Source organism: Hordeum vulgare, chromosome 2H, assembly GCF_904849725.1.
Source record: "Hordeum vulgare subsp. vulgare chromosome 2H, MorexV3_pseudomolecules_assembly, whole genome shotgun sequence".
NCBI lineage: Eukaryota > Viridiplantae > Streptophyta > Magnoliopsida > Poales > Poaceae > Hordeum > Hordeum vulgare.
Genome location: NC_058519.1, coordinates 608,850,872 through 608,862,024, shown reverse-complemented (window position 1 = coordinate 608,862,024; position 11,153 = coordinate 608,850,872). Strand labels below are relative to the sequence as shown.

Genomic DNA, 11,153 nt, shown 5'->3' with positions numbered 1-11,153 from the left:
TATGGAGAAATATGAGAGGAAGAACAAGGAGCTCACAAAGAACTCCAAGATCAAGATCCAAAGGGTTCCCCTCACATAGAGGAGAAAGTGATTGGTGGAGATGTGGATCTAGATCTCCTCTCTCTTTTCCCTCAAGAACAAGCAAGAATCATTGGAGGGATTGAGAGTAATCAAGCTCTAAGAATGTCAACAATGGAGGTAGAACAAGAGCTCAACTGATAGATAAGACCAAGGGGGAAGAAGACCCCCTTTATATAGTGGGGGAAGGAATCAGACCGTTACCCCCACTTTCTGCCCGAGCTCCAGCGGTACTACCGCTAGCTGTAGCGGTACTACCGCTGGCACTCCAGCGGTACTACCGCTAGCCCCAGCGGTACTACCGCTGGGCCCCTGGTAGTGCAACGGCACTACCACCGCCAAGAAAGTCTTCGCAAAAAGGTCCGTCCACGAACAACCGCTAGGCAGGCGGTACTAAGCTCCTGTAGCGGTACCACCACTGACTAGGGGCGGTACTACCGCCAGCCAGCGGTACTACCGTTAGGGCCAGCGGTACTACCGCCAGCTCTAGCGGTACTACCACTAGGTCGAGCGGTACTACCGCTAGGTCCAGCGGTACTACCGCTCGCCACTGAAACAGCCATAACTTTCGCATACGAGCTCCGAATCGAGCAAACCGAAGCTTGTTGGATTCAGGACGACAAGGGAAATCTTAAGACCATGCGGTTATGAAAATGCCAAAGATATAGAGATGTGAGTCCTCTATGAATGAAGAACCGGCAAAAACTCCAACATCGAAAACATCATAGTAGACGCATATGGACTCCGCTTTCGATGAATTCGAGCTTGTCATGAAGATGACCATAAGCTCTAAAACTCACAAAGGTAAACACCAAATAAGAACCAAGAAGTATGATGCAAGGATGCAAATGGTTTGAGCTCTCAACGAACGATACGATCAAACTACTCACTTGAGAGCCTCCCTTGACAGTACAACAATCTATCCTAAAACAGAAAACCTATCAAGGGCAAACCTATACCTTGCACCTCGACCTCTTGAGCTAGATGATGATGATCTTGGCTTCCTCAAGATGGACCACCTTTCTTGATTGTGTTGGCTTGATGAAGACTAGTTGATTGCTCCCCCATACTCACTATGGGTGAGCCACTCTTCAACATATCTTCACAAGTCCATTGCCACCACAATGGACGGCAAGCTTCAAGCATGATATCTTCGTGCTGATCCACTTGAACTTGCACATCGCAATCTTGATGACGATCACAACTTGACGTCATACTTCATGGGTTGTATGAGATCTTCCCTTTGACGCAAGCCCATGGAAACACACCTAACCCCCCACATAGAACTCTCACGAAGACCATGGGTTAGTACACAAATACGTAATGGACAATGCTTACCATACCATGGGATCACTTGATCCCTCTCGGTACATCTTGTACGCTTTGTGTGTTGATCATCTTGATTTACTCTTTGTCTGAGATCTTGATCAACCATGTGTCTCTATGACCATTCTTTGGATAATACCTTGAATACCATCTTGGTCATCATATAAACTCCTTGAACCCAACAGATGAACTTCAAGAAGTGCCTATGGACAAATCCTATAAATGTAACTTAAGGCAACCATTAGTCTATAGGAATTGTCATCAATTACCAAAACCACATATGGAGATATATGCTCTAACAGTATGTTTAGTTCATCAGTACTAAGTTTTAAACTCTTATTAAGTTTATGAGTACGTTTAGTTGATCGATACCTTTTGGAAAGTTTAAGCTATTAGTTTTTGAAGTAGTATTTTTTATTATCAAAGAAATAAATTGCTGGTGTTGGACAACAAAGCACGACAACGGTAGTATATATGTTAGCTGGTGTTGGCCACGTGAACACCAGCATCATGTAATATACTACTGGCGTGAGATCCAACGCCGCCACTATTTTTTAACTGTGGCGTCATATTAGTGGCGTTGGGTGTCCACGTCAAGCAAGACTATTTTTGCGACGTCATAGCTAGACTTTTCTGCACTAGTGACCCAAAAAAATATCTAGTCTTATCTCTTCACCACGTACTCTACCACATCGACACATATATCTAGCTAGCATCAATCCAACCTCATGTAGAACTACGAACATGACACACACTTTTTCCATGCCATGGTTGGCGGGGTGGATGATGACTGCTCCACACTCTGACTAGCAGGAAGACACTACGGGGCGGGGAGCGCTCGGCGTCGGACGACCGTGCGTGAAGCGGGTGCCTTGGACGCCACGAGGTTCATCGTCGGGCGTAGATGCCAGCACGAGTATGAAGCGACCGTCCAGCTTCGGGATCTATATCGATGGCACAACTTCTTCAATGGGTTTTGCATTCCAAAAGGTAGCGTCATGGGTAGTTTGTGGCCATGTAAGCCACCTTCCCATGCGTCTCTTTCTAAGAATCCATCCACCAAACTGGTTGTTAGCTAGCTTGCTGGATGGTATTAATCTAATCTTTTTTTTTATGTCTAAGTATGATGCCTCTAACCATCTAATCGATTCTTGATTCTTCTCATCCAACAAGATTTCTCAAGGCATCAAATTAATCACAAAATCCCTCTTGTGAAGTTTTAAACTTTCTCTTGCGATCCTTTTTAAGAAAAATATATATATATGCAAAACTAGTGCAAGAACTAATTTCAAATAAGATATTTGAGTATGTAATATAAAAAATTCAAAAAAAAATTAGAAATAAAATTCAAAAATCTATGTTTTGCATGGTAGATAATTTAGTGCGCGAGGTACACCTCAAATTTCACCTCGTTTGGACATATGAGTAGCTGTCAGCAAAAAAAAATGGCACAGAACAATACATGAACAGTAAACCTTTTTTATCGACTCCAAATTTATCTTTTTGTCGAGGGATACCCTCACGCACCCAAATTCTCTACCATACAAAAAAAAAGATTTTTTTTTATTTTTCTAGTGTTTGTTTTGAATTTTTTATGCCTCGAATGTGCAAATGAGCCTGGGCACTAAATCGTTGCTCTGTGTAATAATGTACGAGCAAGAGACTGATGAAGCTTTATGACATAATTAGGAGTGACTAGTAGTTGTATTTGTCGGTTGTCGTATGACATGAGATAGTACGTCTGTACGTCTATATGTTGTATGATAAATCTTGAAAATAAATTATAGTTGATTTTGAATGTGTATTTTTGCGTTATATTTGTTTGTGAAATCGTGATCATAGTAAATTAGTTACTATCTAGCTGATTTTAGGGCTAATTAACGCGTCGTTAAGATCACACATTGCACACAATTTTTTAGATCCAATTATGTGTGATGGCATTTACATCATACGCAGTTTTTTTGTTTTTAATCATGTGCAATGACTCTCATTACAAACATTCTTCATGAAATAACCCTGTGTGATGTTAATTCAAATTACACACAGTTTTTTGTGTTGAATTGTGTGGGACGTATCCCAAATCACAAATCGTGTGTGTAACGGATCCCCTTGTCGCACACACAGGCAAGATGACGATTTAAAACCGCGTCATTGAAAGGGGTTAAAAACCGTTTGCTTAGGACTTCATTGCATCAGTGTTTATAACCTCCAACCGGTTCGGCCTAGGTATATTTTATTGATCGTTTGTGTTAGTGACACGGCCCGTCACGGAGGTGAACTGAGCCGTGACAATACCGTGTTACACCGGCAATGAAAATGAAATGTTACAAGATTCGGGGCTTATATATAAAGAGGGTTCAGCAAGGGGAAAACCATGGGTTATCAAGGGGGTTGGGACTTGGAGAGGAAAGGAAAGTACTTTGACTTATAGTCCCATGGTAAACGGCCAATTAGCTGCTACGATCACAAAATTCCAAATGTTACTCTATATTTTGATAACGAGAAGATCAAACACGTGCGCCACTTACAGGTGTTTGCTGCTCTACACAGACACAAACTTGTGGTCTTTTAAAACCTCCAACCGAGTTAGATCATTTCCATTAGTGACACATGCCCGTCCTGAAGGTGAACTAAGTCGTGACACCGGCATTGAAAATGGAACTTTGTAAGATTTCGGGCTTATATATAAAGGGGATTCAGCAAGGGAAAACCCTAGGTTATCAAGGGGGTTGGGACTTGGAAATGAAATGGAAAGTACTTTTACTCACAGTCACATGGTAATATAGTAATTAGCCGCAACCACAAACACAAAACTCCAAATGTTACTCTATGTTTTGAGAACTATAAGATCGGACACTTCTGCCATTTCCAAGTGTTTGTTGCTCTACACAAACACAAACTCGTGTGGTCTTTTACAACTTTCAACCGATTCGGCGTGGTGTATTCTACAGATCGTTTGTGTTAGTGACACAGGCCCGTCACGAAGGTGAACTGAGCCCTGACAATACTATGTTACGTTGGCAATGGAAATGGAACTTTGTAAAATTTCGAGCTTATATATAAAGGGAATTTGGCAAGGGAAAACGAGGTTGGGACTTGGAGAGAAAAGAAAAGTACTTTTACTCAATGTTTGCTGCTCTACACAAACACAAACTCGTAGTCTTTTACAACTTCCAACTGATTCGACGTAGGTCTATTTTACAGATCGTTTATGTTAGTGACACAGCCCGTCATGGAGGTGAACTGAGTCGTGACAGTAACGTATTACATTGGTAATGAAAATGGAACTTTACAAGATTTCAGACTTATATATAAAGGGGATTCGACAAGGGAAAGGTTATCAAGGGGGTTGGAACTTAGAGAGGAAAGGAAAGTACTTTTACTCACCGTCACATGGTAATCGGGTAATTAGCCACAGCAACAATCACAAAATTCCAAATGTTACTCTATGTTTTGACAACGACAAGATCAAAAACACATCTACCACTTCCAGGTGTTTGCTGCTCCCCACAAACACAGACTCATGGTCTTTTGCAACTTCCAACCGATTCGGCCTAGGTATATTTTACAGAAAGATGCAGGGAACGTAATAACCACTTATTTTTTTTACACTCTGTAATAACCACTTAGTCCCACCTTCCACGGGGGACAGACAAATGGAAAATACCATGGCAGTCTCAAACAAGAAAAATACAACAACGACGACGATGACAACAATGCCAGCAACACAGCACTGCAGATTCTGTAATAGTAACATATACTATTGACATACTGAGATCGATGAGGTTACCCAGAAAGCTTTGATCGTGTTCACAACATTTGAAGCTGCTATTCTGCTTGTCACATCCACTAACCTACATATGCCTCTTTACAGGTGAAGCATGACTCCAAAGTCTGGATATGAACTTCTACATATATATAACATACTATTGACCTGTTGGGCTGTTGACTATGTATGTATGTAATGTAACAACAAAGATAAACTATGTAGATACATGATCAAACGCAAGAGTCAGCACCTTCACAGTACAAAAGAGAGGCAGCCTACTCCAAACATCAGCCACCACTCTAGTTGCCACTTTGTTGAAGAAAGTTCCTTCCATCAGATTGCCGAACCAAGGATTCGGCCTCTGAACACAAAAACAGTTTTCGATCTTCGCACCAGCCACCGGACGGACAGTCAGAGATCAACAACGGTATTGAGGTATCAACAGTGTGGGACTTTGAGAAATGTACATACAACAGTTGCAAGCCTGAGCCAGGTCAAGCTCTGCCAACCATTTGTACTACTAGCACAGCCAAATGACTACGGTGGGTCCCGTACGGCCGGACTGGCTTTTCTAGCACGCCGAGCAAGAGCATGGGACGGCCTGCCAACTGCTTCCATTATCCTACTGAACACAACCTTTGCGGGGACGCATGTGACCAGCGGAATTGCTCCGTCTGATTTCAACAGACCGCCCAGAACATCACTCTGCCTATGTGCTTTTGCCTGGTTGCCTTCTCTGTGAGGCCTTTTCCCAATCGAAACGGATGAGAGGGTTCTGGTTTTCTGGCTTGGTGAGCTTGCTTTCTTGAAGTTGGAGGGCTTCTTTTGAGATTTCTGCGAAAACGGTCTCCGAACACTGGTGGTGTTTCTCTTTGCATTCTTTCCCCCCTTCTCATTGGTTGCTTTCATCTCCAAAAGCCCCCCACTGGCATTGCCATCTAAGGTTGCTCGTGATGAATTCGAACGTGGAACTCTTGGCATAGCAGTCCTTCTGCCTGTTGGCCAAGCAAGTGCTGCTGCTGTGCTATTTTCTAAAACAAGATCACTGCCCGAAATAAGCCTGTCCATTGAACCTTCTTCAAGTATTCCAACCTGGATAGGGTGTCCAACAATAGCTTTGCCGTCCAGTCTGCTCATCAAAGAAACCAATGGGACATGCTCGCCTTGATAGTTAGCCTGTACCTTCAGGTCAACATTAAACAACACCGCGCCCATGTAACCAACATGTGAGCCATGATTTTGTTGATACAATGAAGATCCTTCCCCACATGCCTCCTGACCACGAGAGCTTATCTGATTGCCATTTTTATTTAGCAGAGAGGTCTTGCAAGAAATTTCAGAGCCGTTGAAAGAAGTGAAATTTCGTCCAATATCCCTCGTAGGTTTCGAAGATGAGGGATAATCTTTACCATAATATATGTTAAGTCCTGAATGACTCGCGGCTTTGTCAAACAAACCTGCTCCATCAGGATCACAATCCAACCCTTCTTGGTTCTCAGGAAAACTTTGACCAAACGGTTGATGGCTAGAAGCACCAATACTCTCAACTTTAGAGTCACCTTTATTGGCCATTTTGAGCAGTCCTTTCATGAAACTACTTGAGCTATCTAATGCCAGATTTTCATCCGCCTTCCTGATTGGTCTCTTCACTGCATTGCGCTGGTTACGTTTACCTTTCATATGCCACTGGGAGACACCTAACTCAGGAGAACCATTCTCATCTAGTAAGACATTTTGTTGAGGAATATGAGTAGAAAAGTTCATCTCATCATCGTCATCAATATCATTTGCATGCCTTAACTTATTAGAAGCCTGGAGGGAATTAGGATCACATGCATCTGATTCAGGGGACTGCACCTTAGCATACCCTGCCAATAGTATCAACAAACGGAATGCGATCAAGTAAGGACAAATATCCAGCAAGAAATGTTACGGAAATCAATGGAATCAAGTATATCATAAGTTAAAGATAAAGGTGGGGGTTGCATGTTATTGTAATATAAAACACAAACATGAGCAAGTGTACTGAGCATATCTCAAAGCACAAATTTTAATCAACGAACTTCCATAAAAGAAATGTACCAACAAAACTAACTAGATGTACACGGCATTAGGTAGCATAGTAGAAATGAGCTGTACTCAATTTTTCCGACAGTTCAGCCCCACACTCACACATAACTAAATAATTGCATGATCGGTAATAATTGATCCTAACAACATCCCCACAATATCATCAGGGCATTAGGCATCAATATTTGACAACCTAAGCAGGGGCATGGTTATTTATTATTGTGTCTCTCTTATTAATCTCAATCCAAAGCAAAGGCATATAGCAATGAGAAACTTACTTTGCAGAAGTTCAGCATCATCTTCTGTCTCAGTATCTGAACATAAACTCATTAAAGAATCAGATTCATGCTTCTCAACAAAGTCCGGAAATGTTTGCTCTTCAAGAAGAGTATCCTGCTGCTTTATGTAACTTTCTGTCTCATGATGGGCTTCTATTAATACTGTTTTCTTAACAGGTATGAAGTCACGGCTATGTGCATCACCAGAATCAGCAGACAGGTATGTGGCACCAACACTTATTTTGGCCTGACAGATAGCAGGCAAAGGATCCTTCCCTCCTTCAACTACAACAGTTCCAAAATCATCATTGCACTGAAAAGAGCGAGGAAATTTCACACTACTATGTACAACTTGAGCAAGTGGCCTGCATCTATCATGTTTTTTGACAACAGATGCTTCAAAAATAGCTTCCTCTAATCTTCTCTTTTTCAGGGCTGTATTTTTCTCACCGCTCTCTTCATTTGATCCTTCTTGCATATTTCCTGAACGGGAAAAGCCATTGACGTGATTACTGAGAGTGTTCCCTGAAGCTTCCAGAGCAAGAGATCCTGACAAGTTTCTTTTTGAACCAGCATGAATAAACTTTTCCTCGCACGCTTTTGTTTTACCAAGAAGAACAGAGTTATCCCCTTTCTGTTTTTTACTCTTTTTGCTTTTATAACGAGTAGTGCTGAGATCCACGCGCTGCTGAGATGCTGAGCTTTGCAAATGCATCTGAGGTTCCTGGACGTTGTTTCTTGAGTAATATTCTGAAGGAAACTCATCAAATTCCCTCCCCGTGTCAGCAAAGAGGATACTGCAGCCGTCATCAGCCCTGAAACCTTGGTTCTGGTACTTCGATGCAAGCTGCTTTCTTTCCAATTCAAGAGCATGAAGAATAGCATCTTCTCTACGAGCATATTTTTCTCTTCTCTTTGAAGGGGTTCCTTGACAAGACATCGCCTTCTCAATACAAGCATCAAACTCTCCACACCTAAATTCCTTGACACGTTTTGATTTCTCTAGGTTATACCAGTCACTGAAAAAGAGAGGAAGAAATGAATCATTAAACAGAAAGAATCAGAAATCAAACTGTAAGCTCTGTTGAAAGCCAAATCATTAGCAGGTAATATTAAAAATTCACTTGAAACTAATTCTTCAACATCTTATGTACTTACTCTCAGATGGAGAACTACTTTCATACTTGGGATCCGCAAATGAGTAGAAGACTAAACAAAAATCCAATCCATTTAACAGTGAGTAGAAAACTACTATGTAAATAAAATCATCTAAGCAAGAGATTAGTCAGTGAAACTTGTAAGAAAATGTGATCTGATAGGGCTATGTGTACCCCAACCACAGTCGTTGTTAATGGACTGTATGAGCCTGCTATTTGTGCACCGCAAGTTGATGTAGAAAGCGAACCCTGAGAATCAGATATGTCTACAAGCCAAAATTCTTTAAAAAAAATGATTTGGAAAGGAACATGCATGCCAGTATGGTGCCCGAGTGCAATCTGCTGGACATAAAGAATTCTAACGCGTCCACCACTTTGATTGTGTATGATCACAGCAGAATCAGCTAAAGTGAGCCTGGCATCCTGACTCTAGCATGGTCACGTCAAAAAGAAACATGCCTGTGTGCATGCATATGAGAAAGAGGCTTAGTCATGCATGTGCATGAGGTTGAAGAAGAATGTTTTCTAATTAGAAATATAGATAGCTATGGCTGCAGCTATCTAAAAGGAAATATGAGATCTGGTCGGTTTGAATAGAACAAGATTTTGTTGCCTTTTATTTGAACGGTCATGACCACCCGACCAATCAAGGGTAGTGCATACAAGGGTTCTTACATGGAATTACATGAGTTTGGATGGGGTCCAACAAGCAGGAACTGGCGCCCAAAGGAAGTCTGATATTTTTGGTATCTATTTGAGTCGGTCTAATATTTTAGAAATCGGAGATGTCTTGGTGATATTTAATTGGCAAGAGAGTTTATTTTAGAGATTGTTTCTGTTGGTATTTATCACGAGTTTTTATCAGTGTGGCCAGCTTGGTGGCAGAGTTAAGAGTGTTGGGCACACACTATAACTAGTCAGGCTGTGCTTCTGCACCACATTATGTTTAGGTTTTCGGGCTGAGCTTTGAGGTTGGTTGAGCACTTTCGAGTACCCTCCTGGGCCACCACAACCCATTCCGGGACTGGCACACACAAAACACGTGATGTAAAGCGGCCTAGCACTCACATTTGTTACCCATATATTAATCTAGAGCGAGTAATTGCCAAAATAATGACCAAACATTTATTCAAACATGTGGAAGTCACACTATCTATAACAGAAGTTTGTTCTCCATTTGTTGATCTAATAGCGTTTGATTCAAAGGAATTTCACATGATTTTTGGAGGGTTATAATCCTTTGGAATTTTTCCTGCGCTGGTCGTTTGATTCATAGGATTGAATCCTATAGGAATTTTTCCTAAGGAATCATGTTTACTACATTTCATAGGAAATCTAGCACCCACTCCAACCTCACTTTACAATTCCTTTGTTTTTTCCTGTGAAATCAAATACGCGCTATGCTAATCATAGTGGATTCAAAAAGTGGGCATGCCACTCCAATCGTGTATTTTTCATATTCCTAGATTTTGTGAATCCTGTGAACCCTATAGGATTCAAGTGGGCATGCCACTCCAACCCTGTATTTTTCATATTCCTAAATTTTGTGAATCCTGCGAATCAAAGAGGGCCTAAGTATGTCATTCCTGAACCAAACAAACAAATCCTTATCTAATGAATGGCACAGAGAGGATCAACTAACCCTAGGTCAATTTCTTCATCTAGATAAATTAGGGCAAAGGAACATAGTGGAGGGGATGGTAGGAAAGCTTACACGCTAGCATCCTCGCGGCCGAGTAGCTTGACCGGAGTTCCCGTCCTGGGCGTCACCAGCTGCGAAGCCAGGAGCTCGTCCTGCCCGAGTATCCTCCCGGGCCACCAGGACCCGTTCCGCCGCCGCACCCAGACGATGGCCCCCGGAGAGCAGTCTGCGATTCCTCCGCCATCCGCCTCCCCTTGCCCCTCTCCTCCTCCTCCCTCTCCCCCCGAGCTCCGCCCCATGGCGACCAGGCCACCACCAACCCTAACCTAATCCTCAGGGGCGGATCTACAGGGCGTGCGGCACGCTGGTGGGATTAACTTAGCCGCTGGCCGCTGGCCGCTGAAACCAACTCGCGCGGGATTGGGACGTCGGCGGTGGGCGGTGGATGGCCGGCCGGCGGCAAAGCTAGGGCACGGTCAGGTCGGTCAGTTTTTTCTTTCTTTTTCTTGAGAGAAGAAGGTCTGAAGCAAGAAAGACAGGACCCAAGGTCCAAAACGTGTGTTTTGTCAGGTCGGTCAGCCAGACCAGTTGACGGACCGACGAGGAGGGCCAATTTGGTCGCAAATAAAAAAAACTGACTAGCGGGCCCAAAACGAAATAACAAAAGGATGAAACCCCAAATGCGATATCTTGTCTTTTACTTTTACTAGCAAAAGGGTCCGCGCGTCGCAGCGGAAGAAAAAATAATCATAATTTTTAACGGTCATGATCACATTTCGTTGCAAACAAAATACTATTACAAATTTCCAAAATCAAGAACAATTCTTGAACTC

General features: G+C 42.5%; 1 protein-coding gene across 1 annotated transcript; it reads right to left on the bottom strand.

Moving 5' to 3' along the window:
* Positions 1 to 5,190: 5,190 nt before the first annotated feature.
* Positions 5,191 to 10,852, bottom strand: LOC123427755. Its single transcript, XM_045111872.1, has 3 exons — positions 10,393 to 10,852; positions 7,522 to 8,540; positions 5,191 to 7,041 (listed from the first exon to the last, which is right to left on the bottom strand). Exons 1-3 carry the CDS (start codon positions 10,617 to 10,619, stop codon positions 5,711 to 5,713), a joined length of 2,577 nt encoding a protein of 858 aa, XP_044967807.1. The 5' UTR covers positions 10,620 to 10,852; the 3' UTR covers positions 5,191 to 5,710.
* Between the last annotated feature and the right edge of the window lie 301 nt (positions 10,853 to 11,153).

Coding starts and splice junctions, on each gene's coding strand:
- LOC123427755 (XM_045111872.1), bottom strand. CDS start 10,619: ATGGGGCGGAGCTCGGGGGGAGAGGGAGGAGGAGGAGAGGGGCAAGGG. Junction 8,541..10,392: donor GGCCGCGAGGATGCTAGCGT/GTAAGCTTTCCT, acceptor TCTCTTTTTCAG/TGACTGGTATAACCTAGAGA. Junction 7,042..7,521: donor TGATGCTGAACTTCTGCAAA/GTAAGTTTCTCA, acceptor TACTATTGGCAG/GGTATGCTAAGGTGCAGTCC.